Source organism: Chaetomium tenue (assembly GCF_020726465.1).
Source record: "Chaetomium tenue strain MPI-SDFR-AT-0079 chromosome Unknown F5144scaffold_7, whole genome shotgun sequence".
Lineage (NCBI taxonomy): Eukaryota > Fungi > Ascomycota > Sordariomycetes > Sordariales > Chaetomiaceae > Chaetomium > Chaetomium tenue.
In genome coordinates, this window is record NW_027117335.1 from 2,037,406 (window position 1) to 2,057,025 (window position 19,620).

A 19,620-nucleotide genomic window follows, 5' to 3' on the forward strand; every position below is an offset into this window, starting at 1 on the left:
CCAATTCATCGCAGTCTGTAAGCAAGGATCGCGGTGTCGGACTGTAAACAAACCCCTGAAAAGCACAATTCACACTGTCTGTGTAGCCAGCCCCTCCTCTCCAGCACAAGAAGAGCAACCCACTTTCGAAATGTGAGTCCCCGCCGAAAATCAGCTTCTGGATGAATCACGGCCCAAAACAAAACGGGGCCAGCAACACCTCAGAACAAGGCTGCGGGTTTCTGCCGCCCGGCCATGTCATTCCACGACCCCGAACAAGAACCGAACAAAAGATGACTGAAGCAGCTGCCAACGACACCCCTGGCAGCTTCGATCTCGAACAAGCCAGGGCTGCGCTCACCTCGTCGTCGACTACCGCCCGGATCGCCCAATTGCGGGGAGTTGACGAGAAGCTATCGCAAAAGGGTAAGTTGGCATGCACTCCCTCAGAATTGGGCTTGGAAAAGAATGAAGAAGGGACAAAGCTAACCTAAGCTGATTGTATTACCATCTAGCCCTCGATAGGACAGCGACCCTCGGTACCCTCAAGGTGCTCTTCTGGACACATGCCTTCTATACCGACCGACCGTCCCGACAAGCAGTTCAGAAGTGCCTGGCCTCGCTTTGCCAAATAGGAGATGCCGACATTCTCACGCCCTTGGTTGGTGCAGTCCGACAGGAAACACAGAAACAAGGCATTGCGCCTGACAGCGCCTTTGTGCTGGTAGAGTGGTGCAGCCTGTTGACGCAACACCTCGCGGGTACGCCGTTGTGGGACAAGTTCGGCAAAGATGTTATACTGGCTACGGCGGACGGTCTAGACAAATGCCTGCAGCCCACAGCAAAGGGGACAGTAGGCTCGTCGGCTCTGGTCATAACAAGGCGGGGCCTCCGGAAGCTGGCCTCAGTGGACCAACAAGGGATTGATGCCGCCATCCAACTCCTAGCCGCCAAAGGAAGCCAACCTGCTGCCAAACATGCGCCTCTTCTGGGGGCCATTGCCGGCGTTTGCTCTCGCAAACCAGAGGTGAAACCCGTGGTTGAGGGGCTAAAGGGCCAGTACTTTGCCTTCTACATTCGCGAAATCGTTGGGTCACGGACACCGGTACCTGCCCATCTCGCAAATGGCCTCGCAGATTTCTTTTCTGCCTTCGCCTTGCTTGAGGATCTTGAAAAGGAGGTATTCCCGGCGCTGGAGAAGGGTCTACTGAGAGCTCCTGAGGTGGTGCTGAACGACCTGATCACGCCCCTCGTGCGCTCTGTGTCTCAATTTGACCTGTCCAAAGCCCTGAGCGGGCGCTTCATCAAACCGTTACTCTCCAACATCAAATCATCCAATGCCGCCATCCGCAGCGGCGCCGTGACGGCTTTTAAAGCGATTGCATCCAGTTGTCAAGACCCCTCCCTTCTTGAACCGGTTGCCGACGAAGTTCTTGGGCCTCTAAAATCTGGCAAGCTTGCCTCCGCCGACCACAGAGTTCTTCATTCTGAGATGCTAGCGTCCCTGCCCGCGTCGAAAGGGATCGCAACCAAGGTTGCGTCGGGGCTTCCTGCCCTAGTCGGCAAGGAGGCAAACGAGGCGGCCCTGAGTGCCGAGACTCTGGCTCTGAACGCCAGCGCCACCGCTCTTCTGCGCGATTCCGAAGCTCCAAAGCCACTCCTAGATGCATACGCGAAGGGCCTAGCGGATAAGAAGCCACCAGTACGGCGGATCTGGATACTTCGTGCTGGAGATTTGCTACGGACCTTCACTGAAGATTCCCAAGGGGATCTGCCCAAGGAGGTAGTGGCATTTGCCGAAGCCACTGTTCCGCCCCTCCTATCCGCGTTCAATGAGGTCACCGCAAACCCGGTGACCGCGGCACAGAGCGGGCTTGTCACAGGGGCGCTGGTTGTCTGTGGTCTCGGAGCTCTTTTCAGCAGCCTCGAGAGCGCCGGCGTGCAATCACTGGTGAAGAAAGCATCCATACAAAAGAACAGTTTGGCGGTGGACCCAAAACCTTCGTTTCTTCTTAATCAACGGATATACAGCAAATTCACAGAAGACGACCTCGAGTGGTTCTCCCGTGCTCTCTCCGCAATAGTTCCTGCACTCGGCGCAAGCTCGGATGCGGTCAAGGTTGCGTGGGCTCAGGCTTACATCTACATCATTTGCTCCACAGTCTCGTCTCCCACTGTGCGCCGGCAGGCCACTCAGGCACTCTCTGGTATCTGTGCTCGCACTACAGGCTCTGAAGGGCTCTCTGTTGCCTCAGAGATCATCAATGGATTATGGCACTGGGTCGAAGCCACAGAAACAGCTGAGAAAGAGAGCGCGGCCGTCTTGGCCAAATCTGGGAATTCCAACCTTCACCTTGTACTCAGGTCTATCTGCCTTACCCCTCAAGAGTTTGCAAACCGAGCCGGCTCTGGCGTGGATAAGGCTCCGCTCGAAACTCAAATGTGCTCTCTCCTCGTACTTGCTAAACCACAGCTCATCCCCCGGGCGAGCTGGATCGATCTCTGCTTGCGGGTTGAACTCGACCCTGGCGAGTTGGCACGGAAATACGAGGAGCCCTTGATTCAGGAGATTGTCAGGCGAACCGAGTTCGGGCAAAAGGTAATACATTTCCCCTCTCATTCCCCTGTATCGTTAACCATGCTAACAGACACAGTCCGAGTCCGCCAAAGCTGCGGCTTACAGCGCCGCCGCGGAGCTCGTGTTTGTCGCCCCTGAAACCATGACCCCGCGTATTGTTTCTCTCCTTCAAGAAGACCTTGACGCTACCCAGGTACAAACAGTTGGCCCTCTTGAGGCTGCCATCTTCCGCACCCCTGAAGGGACGGCGTTCGTGGATGTCCTTGCGAAGAAGCAAAATGTCGTCCCAAATAAAAACGTCAAGGATTACGACACGTTGAAGTGGGAAGAGGAACTCAGGGCACAGCTGGCCCAGAAGAAGGGCACACAGAAGAAGCTCACCGCGGACGAAACTGCGAAGGTCAACGCCCAACTCAAAAAAGAGGGCGAGATTCGTGAGAACGTCCGGCAAATCGCTGCCAAGTTGTTGCGCGGCTTCGGCATTGTCAAGGCTCTTGCGACAGGCCCGCCATCAGATGCTAGCCGCTGGATGGGTCCTGCTGTTGAGACTACTCTGGCATCTATCAACGCGGGAGCGTCCCTAATCACAGCGGAAACTGGGCCGATGGCGTTCATTTCCTGCGCGGACCAGGTGACTTCGCGTCTGGGAACCATTCGCCCATTCATCGGAGCTGCCACCTTGCGCGCCCACGAGGTCTCTGCACTCCCGGATTTCCTGACTCAAGAACCGTTCGAGGATGTAGTCACAAGGGTGCTCTATCGTCTTCGCTTTGCCGGCGAACAGCGACCCTTTGACCCCGTCACTCTCATCTATATCCTGCCGCTTGTTTTGTTGGTCCTTGAGAAAGGAGGCTTTGGTGCAAACGCCGATGACCGAGATGCCCAGCTGGTGCTCGCCATCGAGATCCTCTCTTTCCACACCAATGTTGCGGCAGATGAGGTCATTCCGCGCGGCCAAATTCTCTATGCCCTGATCTCGTCGATGGAAAAGTACAGTCGCCATTACAAGATTATCAAGGACTGTTTCTCTGACATGGTACGCTGCGTCGCTCCGAATATCACCGTTGAAGAGACCGGCGTCCTATCGCGTGGTACCATCGTCCCCAATGCTAGCGTGCGGACCGCAGTGCTGCAAGCAATCAGCGCCGAGGTCGACATGAGCGAGGCGGGTGTATCGGAAGAGATCTGGCTTGCGTGCCATGACGACATCGAGGAGAACGTGGATCTCGGCCGCGAGATCTGGGAGGAGAGCGAGTTCCAAACATCAGAGGACCTTGCCCACAAGATGCTGCCCTACCTGGAAAGCAAGGACACCCAGCTTCGGCGTGCCGCTGCCAGGTCTTTGGCAGAGACGGCCAGCGAGCACCCTACCGTTATTACTCCCATCCTTGAAAAGCTCCGATCATCATATGTCGAACTAGCGAAGCCGCGCGTTCAACAGTTGGACGAGTTTGGCATGCCGAAGAAGATGGACCTGTCGGATCCTTGGGAGGCGCGGCACGGAATCGCCATGGCCTTCAGGCATCTTGCTCCTCACCTGGAGAAGTCGCAACTAGAGCCCTTCTTCAACCTCCTCATCGAACAAGGCCCGCTCGGAGACAAGAACGCAACTGTGCGTGCCGAGATGCTCGACGCCGCCAACACCGCCATCGAGGTCCATGGCAAGGGTATCCTAGACCGGCTCATGAAGACGTTCGAGAAGACCCTGGAAGCGCCCGACAAGCACTCAGAGGCCGCTGACCGCGTCAACGAAGCCGTTATCATTATGTATGGTGCACTCGCACGCCATCTGAAGCCTGGTGACAAGAAGATCCCAGTTGTTATTGAACGGCTCCTTGCAACTTTGAGCACGCCGTCCGAGGCAGTGCAATACGCCATTGCAGAATGCCTTCCGCCTTTGGTTCGGACCTGCGGCGACAAGACGCCCAAGTACTTTGATCAAGTCATCGAAACGATGCTGACGTCCAAGAAATACCCCGAGCAACGCGGAGCGGCCTATGGTCTGGCAGGTCTTGTGCTCGGCAGAGGTATCAGTGTCCTGCGAGAATACCGCATCATGATCACCCTCAACAGCGCTCTAGAGAACAAAAAGGAGATTAACCAGCGGGAATCTGCCATGCTGGCTTATGAGCTTCTGTCCACCATCCTCGGCCGCCTCTTTGAGCCGTACGTGATTCAAATCGTGCCACAGTTGCTCTCTGGCTTCGGCGACGGCAACGCCGATGTGCGTGACGCCGCTTTGGCAGCAGCGAAAGCATGCTTCGCGTCGCTGAGCTCGTACGGCGTCAAGCAAATTTTACCAACACTCCTAGACGGCCTCGACGAGGACCAATGGCGTAGCAAAAAGGGGGCGTGTGACACGCTCGGCGCCATGGCCTACCTTGACCCTCAGCAACTGGCTCAGAGCCTGCCGGAAATTATCCCGCCGCTGACAGCTGTGTTGAATGACAGTCACAAGGAGGTGCGGTCCGCCGCGAACAAGAGCTTGAAGAGATTCGGCGAGGTCATCACCAATCCAGAGATTAAGGGCCTCGTCGACATCCTCCTCAAGGCACTCAGTGACCCAACGAAGTATACTGACGAAGCTTTGGAATCGCTTATCAAGGTCCAGTTCGTGCATTACCTCGATGCCCCTTCCTTGGCCCTTGTCAGCCGCATCCTCCAACGCGGCCTTGGAGACCGGTCCAACACCAAGCGCAAGGCTGCCCAAGTTATCGGCAGCTTGGCGCATCTTACAGAACGCAAGGACCTTGTTGCGCACTTGCCGGTGCTTGTGGCCGGCCTCAAAACCGCTGTTGTCGACCCGGTGCCCACTACACGTGCGACTGCCTCTCGTGCTCTCGGATCCCTCGTGGAGAAACTCGGCGAGGACGCGCTGCCAGATCTTATTCCCGGCCTCATGCAAACTCTCAAGTCCGACACTGGTGCTGGCGACAGACTCGGTTCTGCTCAAGCACTCAGCGAGGTCCTGGCCGGTCTGGGTACATCAAGGCTGGAGGAAACGCTCCCTACCATCCTACAAAACGTCGAGTCTACCAAATCGTCCGTTCGCGAGGGTTTCATGTCGCTCTTCATCTTCTTGCCCGTTTGCTTCGGCAACAGCTTTGCCAACTACCTCGGCAAAATTATCCCACCGATCTTGTCAGGTCTTGCAGACGACGTCGAGACCATCCGCGAGACGGCGCTTCGGGCGGGTCGGCTGCTGGTCAAGAACTTTGCTGTGCGTGCAGTCGACCTGCTTCTCCCCGAACTCGAGCGTGGTATGGCCGACGACAGTTATCGCATCCGTCTCAGCTCAGTCGAGCTGGTGGGAGACTTGCTCTTCAACCTTGCGGGCATCAAGGCCAGTGACGAGGAAGAGGAAGACGAGGACCAAGAAGTCACCAGAGAAGCCGGTGCGTCTCTGCGCGAGGTCCTGGGAGAAGAGAAACGGAACAAGATTCTCTCCGCGTTGTACGTCTGCCGCTGCGATACTGCCGGTGCGGTGCGGGCTGCTGCCGTTGGCGTCTGGAAGGCCCTGGTTCACAGCCCACGTATGCTCAAGGAGCTGGTCCCTACCCTCACCCAACTCATTATCAGGCGTCTGGGCAGCTCCAACATGGAGCACAAGGTTATTGCCAGCAATGCCCTCGGCGAGCTTATCCGCAAGGCTGGCGACGGCGTCCTGGCCACGCTCCTTCCTACTCTCGAGGAAGGTCTACAAACCTCACACGACGTGGACGCCAAGCAGGGCATCTGCCTGGCTCTCAAGGAGCTTATCTCGTCTGCCTCGCCAGAGGCTCTCGAAGACCACGAGAAGACACTTATCTCAGTCGTGCGCACAGCCCTTACAGACTCGGACACCGACGTCCGCGAGGCCGCGGCAGAAGCGTTCGACTCGCTGCAACAAATCCTCGGCAAGCGGGCCGTCGACCAGGTCCTGCCTTTCCTCCTCAACCTCCTCCGCTCCGAGGAAAACGCGAACAATGCCCTCGCTGCTCTCCTCACCTTACTCACCGAAGCTACCCGCTCCAATATCATTTTGCCGAACCTCATCCCGACCCTCATCACGCCTCCCATTTCGGCTTTCAACGCCAAGGCGTTGGCGTCGCTGTCCAAGGTCGCTGGTGCTGCTATGAACCGCCGGCTACCGAACATCATCAACTCGCTCATGGACAACATTGTCAACTGCACCGAAGAGGAGCTACGACAGGATCTCGATACCTCGTTCGACACCGTCATTCTGTCCATTGATGAGTACGACGGCCTCAATGTAGTGATGAATGTGCTACTACAGCTCATCAAGCACGAGGATCACCGCAAGAGGGCCGCAACAGGTCATCATCTTGCCAAGTTCTTTGCGGCATCCGATGTGGACTACTCGAGGTACAACCAAGACATCATCCGTGGCCTGCTCATTTCGTTCGATGACAGGGATGCGGAGGTTGTCAAGTCGGCATGGAGCGCACTCCACGAGTTCACGAAGCGGCTCAAGAAGGAGGAGATGGAGGCCCTCGTCCAGTCCACGAGACAAGCGCTCTTGCACGTCGGTGTTGCAGGCCACAACCTACCCGGCTTCGAACTTCCCAAGGGCATCAACGCTATTCTGCCCATCTTCTTGCAAGGTCTCATGAACGGCACAGCGGACCAAAGAGTATCAGCTGCCTTGGCCATCTCGGACGTTGTCGACAGAACCAGCGAGGCCTCGCTCAAACCCTTCGTCACGCAGATTACTGGTCCGCTCATTCGTGTGGTCTCGGAGCGCTCTACCGAAGTCAAGTCAGCTATTCTTCTCACGCTCAATAACCTGCTTGAGAAGATGCCCACGGCGCTCAAGCCCTTCCTACCGCAGCTGCAACGGACGTTCGCCAAGTCGCTCGCCGATACTTCCAGCGACGTCCTGCGCAGCCGGGCTGCCCGCGCCCTTGGCACACTCATTAAGTTTACGCCGCGTGTCGACCCCCTCATTGCTGAGCTGGTGACTGGATCCAAGACGACAGATGCCGGCGTCAAGACAGCCATGCTCAAGGCACTGTACGAGGTCATTAGCAAGGCGGGCGCCAACATGGGCGAGAGCTCGCGTACCGCTGTTTTAGGGTTGATCGACACCGAGACCGACGAACGCGATACCGCCATGACTGTGACCAACGCCAAACTGTTTGGTGCGCTTGTCAAGAACGTGTCGGCCGACGTGGCGAATGGCCTACTAAAGAACCGAGTCATGACGCGCGACTTCAGCAACTCGAGCGTCCTGGCCCTGAACGCCGTGCTCCTTGAGAGCGCCGACACCCTGCTGGACTCGCCCCTGGCCGACGACCTGCCCGACCTGCTGTGCCAGGGGATGGAGAGCAAAGATGTAAGCACCCCCGTTTTCTTGTACGCTGCCGTGTGAATGGGTAAAACGGTAACTAACGCGCTCCCCGCAGCCCTCCATCGTCGACAACTTCATCGTCGCAACAGGCAAATACCTACTCAGCGACGCGCCCAAGCCCTTCGAGAGCACCAAAGCCATCTTCACGACCCTCGCACAAACCATCCCGCCCAGCGGACCGACCGACTCCCGCCGCCTGGCGCTCGTCGTCACGCGCACGCTCGCGCGCGCCCACCCGGACATGGTGCGGCCGCACCTCGGCATGCTCGCGCCGCCCGTGTTCGCCTCGGTCCGCGACGTCGTCATCCCCGTCAAGCTGGCCGCCGAGGCCGCCTTCGTGCAGCTCTTTGCCGTCGCCGACGAGGAGGCCAAGGTGTTCGACAAGTGGCTGGCGGCGGCCGCCGCCGACTTGCAGCTCAACGTCAAGCGCAGCATGCAGGACTATTTCAAGCGCGTGGCGCTGAGGCTGGGCGCCCAGGTGCGCGAGCGGCGCGAGGCGGAGGGTGGTGCCGGTGGGTTGGGGCTCGCGAATGATGAGGTGGAGGATGAGAAGGAGATTATGGCGGTGGGGAAGGTCGATGTGGGCGGGGATGTGTTTTCCGCGGAGTAGATGCTAGGTACCTGGAAGGTGAGGTGGTTTGTGAAAAAGGACGGGGGGAGGTTGTGTCTAGAGGGGTGTTTAGAGGGAAGGGTGTTGGGGTGGTGAAAATTGAACTTTTTTGTGTTGAGTGATGCTATTGTGAGCCGACTAAAGTTGAGTGAGACTAAGTGAGGTGCTGAGGTTCAAGATGTAAATAACATCAAGGATTGCTTGGCATGCGAATACTGAACTTCGAAACGAATGTGACACGTTGGGAATGAGAACCTGTAGGGGCTTCCATGGTTTGGATGATCCATTGGAAGCCAAGCACAAGCAGTAGGATAGAACTTGAGACAGAATCATGTCAACTCCTGTGAAAGCACATCGAATCTCTTCAAGGTTTGACAACGGCACCAACCAAGAAAATGTCCCCAACAGCAAAAGTCTACTGCATTTATTCCGATACATGGTCCTATGCCAAACCTCATGCCTGGTATGTATCTAAATTGGCATTGACCTTCGGCTACCTCTCGTGCCCTCCCCGTCCAAGTCTCAACCAGTGCTCACTCACTGCGTAAGATGGGGGGGTCCTGTATAAGGAAGAATTGGGTAGAGCGCAGCATTTTCAAACCACAGGCTCCCGTTCACCAGCGTAAAAGACTTATTTTTCCTTTTTTTCTGTTTTGTTTATGTCCACGGTGAAACCAGAAAGATAGTTTATCCCTTGATTTACAATACAAAGTCCTGCTCTGTTTTGCTGCTACTTTTGTGGCCGCTGCCGTTTTCTGTCTGCCCAAAAAGAAATAGTGGAGTTGAAGGCCCACTTGTTGCCATGCTCAATCGCAAAGCACGTGCGAGGGCGCATGACCTGCCTAACCCTCGCCAATCGCAACCTCTCATCCGCCCCACCTGCGAAACCCACAAACTGTTGCTCGAGAAATTCTGACGACGAACTTCCCCTCAGCGGAAATCCCAACCCATCGACAAACTCGACTACTAACCATCTCCAGCATCAATCGGTCAAGATGTGAGTTCCCCGAATGCCGTTCCGTTACTTTAGCACGAAAGCAGCATTTTCCACGATGGATTTGCCGTTGTTTGCCACAGCGCCCGATGCTTGCGATCCAACCCCCGAAAAATACATGACCACTCACCAACCCGCACCCACGAACCTCTCGCAATCGAATTTCGGCTCGGAATGCTGACTGTTTGCCCTTCTGTAGGGTTAACCTTACGACCCAGAAGCGGCTGGCGTCGTCCGTGCTGGGCTGCGGCCAGCGCAAGATCTGGCTCGACCCCAACGAGGTGTCCGAGATCTCCAACGCCAACTCCCGTCAGACGATCCGCAAGCTCGTCTCCGATGGCCTCATCATCAAGAAGCCCGTCACCATGCACTCGCGCTCGCGCGCGCGGGAGCTGAACCTCGCCCGCCGGATCGGCCGTCACCGCGGCTTCGGTAAGCGCAAGGGTACCGCGGATGCCCGTATGCCCGAGTACGTACCACCACCGTCACACCACCACCCCGGATCCGGATACCGAACCACCAAACACGCAATGGTTGGGAAGGGTTGAAGGAAAGGGATGGAGATGCGGGGACCGCGTGCTGACAACGGAAACAGGCAGGTTTTGTGGATGCGCCGCCAGCGGGTCCTCCGCCGTCTGCTCGTCAAGTACCGTGCCAGCGGCAAGATCGACAAGCACCTTTACCACGAGCTCTACCACCTCGCCAAGGGTAACACCTTCAAGCACAAGCGGGCGCTCGTTGAGCACGTATGTTTCAGCCCCCCTGGGAGAGTTGGCTTCTGTATGTCATGCTGACAAATCTTTGCAGATTCACCGCGCCAAGGCGGAGAAGGCCCGTGAGAACCAGATCAAGGAGGAAATGGACGCCAAGCGCGCGCGCACCAAGGCGGCCCGCGAGCGCAAGCTGGAGAGGCAGGCGGCGAAGCGGAACGCGTTGATGGGCGAGGCCGAGGAGGAATCCAAGTAGATTTCAACAGGGACCAAGTGAAATGGACAACATGGATTTCTCGGCGGCCTTGCATTCGGAGTAATGGGTTGGGCTTCTTTCTGGGCACGCTTTCTCTCTTCACATCTCGGCTCCTGCGCGTGGCCATGGCCTTCCAGCCGTGCGCGCTCTCTTTTATAGTGAAGCGGTGCGGCCACTAGACTCGAGACGTTCTGGCTTGCATGTATGGCATTGAAAACGGAATCAATGGGTTTGCCAGGTGTGGTGACAAAACTGCTAATCGAGTTTCTGGTTCGGTGACGGTGCGGGCGGCGAGGATCACAGTCGTCCACGTCGGAATCACAAATACGAGGCGGGGGGCACCATTCAGATAGCGGCAAAGCAAGTGTATATGTTGTGTGTTCCATTCGGATATATATCTAAGAAGCTAGGGCATGGGCTAGGACTGAGGTGTACGGGAAGAGGCACCGCCTTGCGATGATGAACAAAAACAGAGAAGCGGCGACGTCGCCGTGCATCAACAAGTTGGGTCAGAAGCTTCAAATTGTCCCTCAAGAGTGGTGAGGTTGTGCCAGGACATTTCAGCATGCCCCCCAGGCTGTTTTACCAGCGGAGGGCCTTGCATCTGCCGTTTGGAAGCGTGCTCATCACCCCCAATATAGTTGATTGCAGAAGAAAAGAGGAGAAATTCAGAATCGTGAGAAATTTTGGCGTCGAAATTGCTTGGCGGAATTGTGGGTTTCTGGCCTGTGCGCATGATAAGATAGGCTTGGACCAGAGCTCCAACCCCCGGCTTCTCCGGTTCTCGCATCCGTTAACCAACTACCCCACACCAGGCCTGGACTTTAAGCCGAGTCAACAGACAAGGGCGTCATGGCCGGGTAGAAGCCTCCAATCACATCACCTGTTTCTCTGGCCATCCTCCGGCTCTTCCCACTTATCGAACAACATTGCCGGCTAACGCTCGCTAACTATCGACACCGACGGTGAAGCCTCCTCTCCGATAGGCAATTGGCATAGTTGGCTTCCCTCCCAATTCGATCCTCCATCCGTCATCAATCCCTCCCTCCTCCCCCCTCCCTCCATCTGACCTACTGCCATGTCGGCATTCGGTTCGGTCCCCGCGCTGCGGAGCACCACTGCCCGCTCCGCCTCCCTCTCCCTCCGCGCCGCCGTCCCCTCCTCGACAACGATAGCGAGCCGTTTGCAGCGGGCAACCACACATCGGCCATGGCTCCGCGGGGTCGCCTCGAGCCGGTCCGTCGGGACGATGCCCAATGGCAATGATACGCAGCAAAAGGTGGGATATCGATGTGGCGTGGTGTGCTGTGGTTTGAAGAAATAGGCATGATCCTAATGTGCTTGAACAATAGCTGCTTTCTGCACATTTGCAGCAAGCCGATCCGATTATGCACGACATCATTGAGAAGGTTCGTCGGTTCTCGGGCGGTCTTCCTGAGTGCGGGCGATACTGATCGTGTTGGCGCGGGTGTAGGAGAAAATTAGGCAAAAGCAGTTCATCAACCTGATTCCGTCCGAAAACTTTACTTCACAGGCTGTACTAGATGCGCTAGGGAGCCCTATGCAGAGTGCGTGCCTCGAGTGAGCCGACGGCGTTGGGGTTGGGCTAATTGGTGCAGATAAATACTCCGAGGGGTATCCTGGCGCGAGATACTACGGCGGCAACGAGTTCATCGACGCTTCTGAGAGACTGTGCCAGCAGCGGGCGCTGGAGGCGTTCGGCTTAGACCAGAGGGAGTGGGGCGTCAACGTTCAGGGTGAGTTCTCTGTGCCCTGTTCTATAATAGAGAGAGAGGGTGGTGTCAATGCTAACCACCGTAGCTCTCTCCGGTGCTCCTGCGAACCTCTACGTCTACTCGGCCCTGATGAACACACACGACCGCCTCATGGGCCTCGACCTTCCCCACGGAGGGCATTTGTCTCACGGATACCAGACACCGACCAAGAAGATCTCGTTCATTTCCAAGTATTTCGAGACTCTCCCGTACCGCCTCGACGAGTCGACCGGCCTCATCGACTACGACAAGCTCGAGGAGTCGGCCGGTCTCTACCGCCCCAAGATCATCGTCGCTGGTGCCTCCGCCTACAGCCGGCTAATCGACTACGCCCGCATGCGTGACATCTGTGACAAGGTTAACGCCTACCTCCTTGTCGACATGGCCCACATCTCCGGCCTTGTCGCAGCCAAGGTCATGCCCGGCCCCTTCGCCTACGCCGACATCGTCACCACAACAAGCCACAAGTCCCTCCGCGGTCCGCGTGGTGCGATCATCTTCTTCCGCCGTGGCGTCCGCCGTACCCACCCCAAGACGGGCGCCGAAGAGATGTACAACCTCGAGAACCCCATCAACGCCTCCGTCTTCCCCGGCCACCAAGGCGGCCCCCACAACCACACCATCGCCGCCCTTGCCGTGGCCCTCAAACAGGCCCAAACCCCCGAATTCCGTACCTACCAATCCCAAGTTCTCTCCAACGCTCAGGCCCTCGCGCGCCGCCTCGGCGAGCCCAAGGAGAAGGGCGGGCTCGGCTACCGCATCGTCAGCGGTGGCACGGACAACCACCTGGTGCTAGCGGACCTGAAGCCCCAGGGCGTCGACGGCGCGCGCGTGGAGCGCGTGCTGGAGCTAGTCGGCGTCGCAGCCAACAAGAACACGGTGCCCGGCGACCGATCGGCGCTGACCCCGGGCGGCCTGCGCATGGGCACCCCCGCCATGACGACCCGCGGCTTCAGTGAGGACGACTTCGAGCGCGTCGCCGACATTGTCGACCGCGCCGTCACTATTGCGGTGCGCGTTGACAAGGCGGCTCGCAAGGCGGCTGAGGAGAAGGGCGAGCTCAAGACGGCTGGCCGCCTGAAGACCTTCTTGGAGTATCTCGGTTCGGGAGAGACGGATACCGAGATTGTGCAGCTGCGGAGTGAGGTTGCCGATTGGGTGGGGACGTACCCCCTGCCGTGGGATGCGAAGCCGTAAGGGAGTAGTTGGGGTGAAAAGGAGTAGGGGTATGGAGGAAAAGGGGTAAGGAGGAAGATGAATAGGTTTGGGAGATGGTTAGATGATGGAGATGATACTATGTATGTAACTTTTCATGTGGCTTTTGGTTTTGTTGTCACAAGGCGTTGTGCCGGGCGAGCGGGTTTAACAGTCACTTGCCCCCAAGATTCTTCTCCGCTTTCAACTCGAGGATGGAAGTCGGTGACCGAATCCGATATATTGATACACTGTATCCTTTGGTTGTTTTGGGATGTGAATGGCCTCGATTAAGCGTATGTGATGTTACGCGGTTGCAATATGAAGTTTCCGCGACATCGTAACTCAGACGTGACATACTGCCGTCTCACTACACACATGAGGAGAGCATCTATCTCAGTAAAAAAGAAGACCATGTTACTAGAAGCCAAGGGTAGCCCTGAGTCATCCCGCTGCCAAAAGCACAGCAGAGCATGACAATAATAGTAAATGTGTAACCTGCATTTGTTGTTGAAACTTGAATATTTATGCAACACTACATTGCATTCCCGAAGATATTGCCTACCCAGATACATCCCCATGGTATTGACTCCCCGTAACTGTGCCTTTTTGCTTCTTGAACCCTCGAAAACACTCAGGCGCTTGTCAACGACTCTGTAGCAGTGTCACTTCCCCAACTAAGATGCTGAATATCTTGGCCACTTATTAACACGTTAATATCTCAAGCTTTACAACCCATTTTCGTATATTGTCCGAATCAAGCTGGGAAACCAAGGGATAGCGTAAACCACTTTGATATTGTTTTAATTAAAGGATTACTTATGCAAGCTGTCCGGTAAGTTGCTTGTGCCAAAATCAGCGCATGGGGCCAACATACAATAAAAGTCGTCGAGTTTGCAAAGTTACTGTTTGACCTCAAATCACCAAGTCTCCATGTTATGGTTAAGATTTAACTTAACATGTAGAATTGGCATTCTCCCCGTCCGTCTTATGTACCTGATCGGTAGAAAAGGTTTGTATCTAGAGTCTGGCATCGTAGCAACATCATTCTCATTTTCACTTCCCAGTTGCCCTTCACAAACAGTGAAACCCAACGTTCTGAAAAGGTCTCTTTTGCCTTCTCGCCAACCAACCATCCATAAAACAAAGATCATTCCAGAGGAGTCACAAACTATCCAACCCATCCATCCAGCCAAATTCGCTCGCTTGCTTGTTGATTCACAGAACATCATGTCATATCCAACAAACCCAGTCATACCCAACCAGCCCAGTCCGACCGAACCAACCCAGCATAAAAACCACCCAAAATCCTCACTCGGCCTTGATCTGTCCCAGCGCCTTAGCCACCGAGCTCCTCTCCCTGAAAGCAGTGTAATATCGCCTTAGATGCTCTCCCAGCACATCCTCGCCACAAACCTGCACCACGTCATGCAGCACCGGCCACAGCGCGAAGTCGGCCGGCCCCGGCTGGGCACCGCCGGCAATATAGAGTGCGGCTTCCCCGACAGCAGCCTCCTCAGCCCATCCATCCCACTCCGCCAGCTCCTTCCCCAGCAGCTTCGCAAGGGCCTTTGTCTCCTCCGCGCTCGCACGCTGCTGCTCATCACCGCCCCCATCCCCTTGCACACCCACCTCCCGCAAAGCCGCCGCCCACTTTCCCGCCAGCTCCAGCCCCCTCTGCAGACGCGTAAACCGCTTCGCCACCTCCCCCGGCAGCATCTGATCATAGCGCCTGCCGGCCCCATACACGGCATCCAGATACCTCAACACGACCCCCTCGCCCTCCACGGCCGTCCTCCCGGGGTCGTTATCCTCAAACTTCACCTCCCCCTCCACGCTCCCCTTCGCACACCCGATCCCCAACTCCGCCAGCGCCAGCCCAACCGCCACATTCCCCACCGCCCCTCGACGATGGTCGCCCGCTGCCGAAGAAGCCGAAGCCGCCGAATAAAACACCCTCTTCGGCGTGCCCATATGCAGGACATCAAACCCCTGACCATACCACTCCGCCCAATCAAACCCGCCCTCCCCCGCACTGCGATTATTCTCCGCCCCAAACGCCCGCAACAACCTAACCGCCTCCTCCCCCTGGCCATTCACCACGGGCCGCGCACCCCCCTTCTCCTTGGCGATCGCGCCCTGGCCCCAGATGGTCGCCTGGTCGGCGTCGATGAAGGTGGCGATCTGGCGGAAGGTCAGGCTGATGCGGGCGCCGTGGAAGGCGCGCTCGGCGGGGGTGCGGTCGCGGTCGGCGCGCTTGTCCTGCCGGATTGCGTGCAGCCAGTTGGTGTTGGTGCGCAGGCCCATGCGGAGGAGGGAGTTGTGCGGGAGGGGGGCGCGGTGGGTTTGGCGGGGTGGTTCTGTGTTGGTGGTGGGGGTGGTGGTGGGAGTTGGTTGTTGGGGTTGGGGTTGGGGTTCCTCGTTGTCGGGGGGTGTTGCGGCCTTGGTTGGGGACTCGGTGGTGTGTTTGTTTTTGGGTGGGCGCTTGGTGCGGAGGATCATGGTGCGCTCGGCGCCGAGACTGACGTTGGCGATGAAACTGTTGGGAGCAATATCCAGCGTTTTGTCGCTGTGCTCGCTAATGTAGTCATTGCCCGTGCGGTAGTGCTGGATGAGCACGTGGTTGAGGGGATGACCGAGGTGTTTCTCGACTTCGGCCTTGATTTGGAGGACGGTAGGGGAGAATGGAAGCAAAGGGGGCGACTCGTCGGCTGGGTGTCGGTAGACTGGCATGCTGCCGTCGTCGGCAACGGCCCCCTGCACGGCAATGCGGCGAGGTACCTCCCCACCCATGTGCGACATGCTAGCCCAGCTGACCTCTTCTAGTAGACGCTCAAACCCGTCCGCGGCGAGTGGCGGCGGTAGAAGGTTGGTGATGACATGCGTGTCACCCTCGCACAGGGCTTCGCTGCAGACGGCGCTTGTTTGTAGTTCCGCCATGTTGTGCGGTGATGGTTTTTGTTCCGGCGTCAGAGGACGGGTTGGCGAGGATGTGGTAAGGGCCTGGGGTTCCCGCTTCGCTGTGCTACCTGGGGCGTCGTCTGAAGTCGCGACTGTTGCAGTCGAAGAGGGCGCAGGCTTTTTATCTGTCTGCGTGCGTTGGGTACGTCGCTTGACCCGATTTACGACCCTGGGCTTTTCAGCATGTGTGCTGCCTGTCCCGGGGGAGAGGGTCGGACCTTTAGAGCTCTCTAATTCGCTCCGCTTCGCCTTCGGGGGCTGCGAGCTTCTTCGGGCTTCTTGCGGTTTCTTCTCCGCCTTGTGCGTTGACTCACGATCCGATGACGAGGGGTCAGATTCGGCTTCTAGATGACCCGTGTCTTCCAAAGGGCGTTTTCTGTCCCCTTTGGAGCTGCTATTGCTCTGATTCGAGGCCCTACGGCGAGGCGGAGTGGTTAGCTTGAGCTCATCCCGGGTCCGCTGCGGCGAAGCAGGCTTGGCCGGCGGGGGTGGGGACCCGGCTGCGGGGGCCCTATCCGGAGACCCACTCCCGAGCTCAAGCGCGATCTTGGAGATGGACGGGGAGAGCCCCGTTGATAAGCTTTGTGGGGCGGTAGGGGGTTGCAATTCATCGAGGAGGCTATCGGAGCCGATCACATCGCAGCCAGCCAAGTGGTCGAGTTGGCGCACGGCGTTAAGATGGCGCATGGTGCTCCGGAAGCCGCAGCAGTCTTCGACGAGCGTCACTCCATACCCATGCTGCCCCGCGCCCAACGCTGTCGCGTAGATGCTGATGTTTGTCAGCGCTCCGCAGACGTACATCTGGGTCACGAACCGGCCCCGGAGCATCTGAACCAGCTGTTGTCCTGATGCGAAGGCACTGTAGTGTGTCTTGGTGAAAACAATGTCTCGTCCCGGAACTATCGCCGCTTTCACCCTCGGCGCGAATTCGGCGCCTTTGGTGCCCTTTCGGACGCATGGCCTCGTATCCTTTTTCACACCGACGCTGAGAAAGGCTTCCTCGTCGTTCTCCATCGCCGCACTTTCGTGCCCGGTGGAAGTTGGCTGGCGTCCTCGCGAAGTGGTCTTCCTGTCGCGCAACATGGAATCCGTCGTGATGATCTGCTCGCCTTCTTCTGTCAGAGCGCGGTGGCTCTCGAATTCGCTGCGCACCCATATTACATCGCCGGCACCAGACTCGCGGAAGGCTTTGGCTACCTCCAGTATTCGTTCCAGGTAATCTTCGGGTTCCTCGGTGAACAATGCGCCCTCGCGACACAGCAAGTCGTTTTGCAAGTCCAAGATCATGAGCGCCTTCCGAGTCCGCACCATGGGGATCGCCGAAGGGTTAATGGGGAACGGTGGCATGGTGGGCGGTTGCCGGTTCGCAAGTTGTGTTGATGGTGATTGACGCGGAGGGGAATGTCTAGAAGCCGTCAGCGCTTCGTTCTACTCCACGGAGCGCTGACCGGACTCACGCGGAGGCAACGGGGCCCGGAACTCCACACACGGCTCGGCTCGGCTCGGTGGCTCTAAGAGCTATGGTCCCGTAGATCCCGGGCGCTTAGTAAATCAAGCACATTCCAACCATGGGATATGCGGCCGGACAGAGCGTTGTTCGAATAAAAACAGAGACCGTCAAGATCCAAGGCCTGTCTGTATGTTCAAATAAGAGAGGTGGCAACGTGTGAGGAAAGGTTCACGGAGTCGTCCGGAATCTAGGGGGGCTCCGTTCGGGGAACACCACGGGATATCGAACAACTGCCCTCCAGTCTTGGACGTGATCACAGTAGGACAGGAAAGTTCCCAGTTGAAGCCGTTGTTTTGATCGCCGGCTCAGGTTTTGGTTCGAGGCGAGATGCTGCGGGTGGTCCCTCGCGAGGTTTGCGTGGGCAAGTATGGACGTATACAAGAAAGTTGAGTCGCGAATCGGTGATTGCTTCCGTTTGCCACAAGCAGGCCAGGTCTGATGCCAGGTCGAGTTCTGTCGATTTGGTTGGCCAGCTCGGATCTCCGGAATGCCAGGGAGCCGTTCTCTTGTTTCTGGGCCGCCCAGATAAGATCAGAAGAAGATTCGTTCGTGCCGTATGCTCTTTAACAAAAACACACAGTCAACCCCCGTGTCAGACGGGCAGCACAGGGCCATTTATGCGGTGACATGGCGTCCCCCCGGAACCAGGGCCGGAACAGGGGTCAAGCGAAGCGGGAGCGGGAGATGGTGGGGTAGCTAAGAGGTGGTGCCGTCTCCCCCCGATGGATGTGCGCCGTGAGCCCTACCCTGACCAAACTGAACCAAACTCGGCTCCCTTGGAGTTGACGAGGCCCTGTTGCCGGATTCGGACTGTCTCTGCCTCCCCCGTGATGAAAAGATGGTGTGGGACCAAAGGGAACGGATAGTTCCCGCCGCGGGCGCTAGTGAGCTCCCTACACCACAGCCCCCAATGACACGATGGAGACGGTGATGGGCAATCAACTCTCGACATGTATGGGCATACAAGACATGCGCGTTCCTGGCACTGCTGAAAATGCGGGAAATTAAGCGAATTCTGATCGAGCCCAGACCGCCCCCAGCCGATTGCGGATCCCGCAGGGCGATCACTCAGGCTTTGCGTCTTGACCGTTTCGCTTGCAGCTGCTAGTTAGCCCGCTGTATGGCTGCTCTGTGGTCTATCTTCCAACGCCCGCAATGGACCCTTGCTTGCGGGCTACTGCAACGACGAGGAAAGCGCTCCTGCATGTCTCAGCGAGGTCGCCGAGAGTCTCATAGGGAGGAGGGCTCTTCGGGGTTCCACGGCAGGGCTGCTGCAGTCTGTCTGTGCACGGCGAAGGGTCAGCCACGGCCAATTCTTTCCGTCGAACATTCCGTCTGAGAGATGGTGGTGTGGTGATCCCGGTTGAGAGTTGGCCCGTTTGCGGCACAGCATGGAAAGCAAATGGAAAGCGGGCAGAACATTGGAAGGTTTCGAAGGCACAGTTCCCGCCCGCAGCCGGCCGCGAGTCAAAAGACGTGTTCAAACCAACCGGCCGAGGGACCGATGAAGAGAGGACGAAAATGGAAAGGGGAGTGGGACAGAAAGAGCCAGGGTCTTGTGGCCCCATGCGTTAGTGTGAGTTTAGCGTCCGATCCACCCCAGCCAAGGAAGGGCAGGAGCAATGCAGTGCAGGCAGGGCAGAGACTTGCATGCTAGAGATCGCGCACCGATGGTGGATGGCCTCTTTTGCATGCACTGCTTC

At 57.3% G+C, this 19,620-nt stretch overlaps 5 protein-coding genes across 5 annotated transcripts; 3 read left to right on the forward strand and 2 right to left on the reverse strand.

The window, feature by feature from the left end:
• Positions 1-150: 150 nt before the first annotated feature.
• F5144DRAFT_395404 (armadillo-type protein) lies at positions 151-8,934 on the forward strand. Its single transcript, XM_066784761.1, has 4 exons — positions 151-405; positions 495-2,578; positions 2,634-7,892; positions 7,963-8,934. Exons 1-4 carry the CDS (start codon positions 162-164, stop codon positions 8,515-8,517), a joined length of 8,142 nt encoding a protein of 2,713 aa, XP_066639136.1. The 5' UTR covers positions 151-161; the 3' UTR covers positions 8,518-8,934.
• Positions 8,250-9,372, reverse strand: F5144DRAFT_586832 (uncharacterized protein). Its single transcript, XM_066789791.1, has one exon. It carries the CDS (start codon positions 8,953-8,955, stop codon positions 8,656-8,658), a length of 300 nt encoding a protein of 99 aa, XP_066639137.1. The 5' UTR covers positions 8,956-9,372; the 3' UTR covers positions 8,250-8,655.
• Positions 9,351-10,477, forward strand: F5144DRAFT_499264 (60S ribosomal eL19 domain-containing protein; the record flags this gene model as incomplete). Its single annotated transcript, XM_066786320.1, has 4 exons — positions 9,351-9,514; positions 9,711-9,980; positions 10,107-10,257; positions 10,319-10,477. The coding sequence occupies 4 exons, from the start codon at positions 9,351-9,353 to the stop codon at positions 10,475-10,477; spliced, it is 744 nt and encodes a 247-aa protein (XP_066639138.1).
• Positions 10,478-11,326: 849 nt separating this feature from the next.
• Positions 11,327-13,912, forward strand: F5144DRAFT_520751 (serine hydroxymethyltransferase-domain-containing protein). Its single transcript, XM_066786704.1, has 5 exons — positions 11,327-11,756; positions 11,830-11,886; positions 11,952-12,045; positions 12,097-12,234; positions 12,299-13,912. Exons 1-5 carry the CDS (start codon positions 11,556-11,558, stop codon positions 13,447-13,449), a joined length of 1,641 nt encoding a protein of 546 aa, XP_066639139.1. The 5' UTR covers positions 11,327-11,555; the 3' UTR covers positions 13,450-13,912.
• Positions 13,913-14,558: 646 nt separating this feature from the next.
• Positions 14,559-18,206, reverse strand: F5144DRAFT_395579 (uncharacterized protein). Its single transcript, XM_066784762.1, has one exon. The coding sequence runs from the start codon at positions 17,752-17,754 to the stop codon at positions 14,758-14,760; it is 2,997 nt and encodes a 998-aa protein (XP_066639140.1). The 5' UTR covers positions 17,755-18,206; the 3' UTR covers positions 14,559-14,757.
• Between the last annotated feature and the right edge of the window lie 1,414 nt (positions 18,207-19,620).

Bases quoted from the DNA above. Each gene is read 5' to 3' on its own strand.
- F5144DRAFT_395404 (XM_066784761.1), top strand. From the start codon at position 162: ATGAATCACGGCCCAAAACAAAACGGGGCCAGCAACACCTCAGAACAA. The intron at 2,579-2,633 runs GTAATACATTTC...TAACAGACACAG, and splicing joins GAACCGAGTTCGGGCAAAAG to TCCGAGTCCGCCAAAGCTGC. The intron at 7,893-7,962 runs GTAAGCACCCCC...CGCTCCCCGCAG, and splicing joins AGGGGATGGAGAGCAAAGAT to CCCTCCATCGTCGACAACTT.
- F5144DRAFT_586832 (XM_066789791.1), bottom strand. From the start codon at position 8,955: ATGTATCGGAATAAATGCAGTAGACTTTTGCTGTTGGGGACATTTTCT.
- F5144DRAFT_395579 (XM_066784762.1), bottom strand. From the start codon at position 17,754: ATGCCACCGTTCCCCATTAACCCTTCGGCGATCCCCATGGTGCGGACT.
- F5144DRAFT_520751 (XM_066786704.1), top strand. From the start codon at position 11,556: ATGTCGGCATTCGGTTCGGTCCCCGCGCTGCGGAGCACCACTGCCCGC. The intron at 11,887-11,951 runs GTTCGTCGGTTC...GCGCGGGTGTAG, and splicing joins TGCACGACATCATTGAGAAG to GAGAAAATTAGGCAAAAGCA. The intron at 12,046-12,096 runs GTGCGTGCCTCG...TAATTGGTGCAG, and splicing joins GCTAGGGAGCCCTATGCAGA to ATAAATACTCCGAGGGGTAT.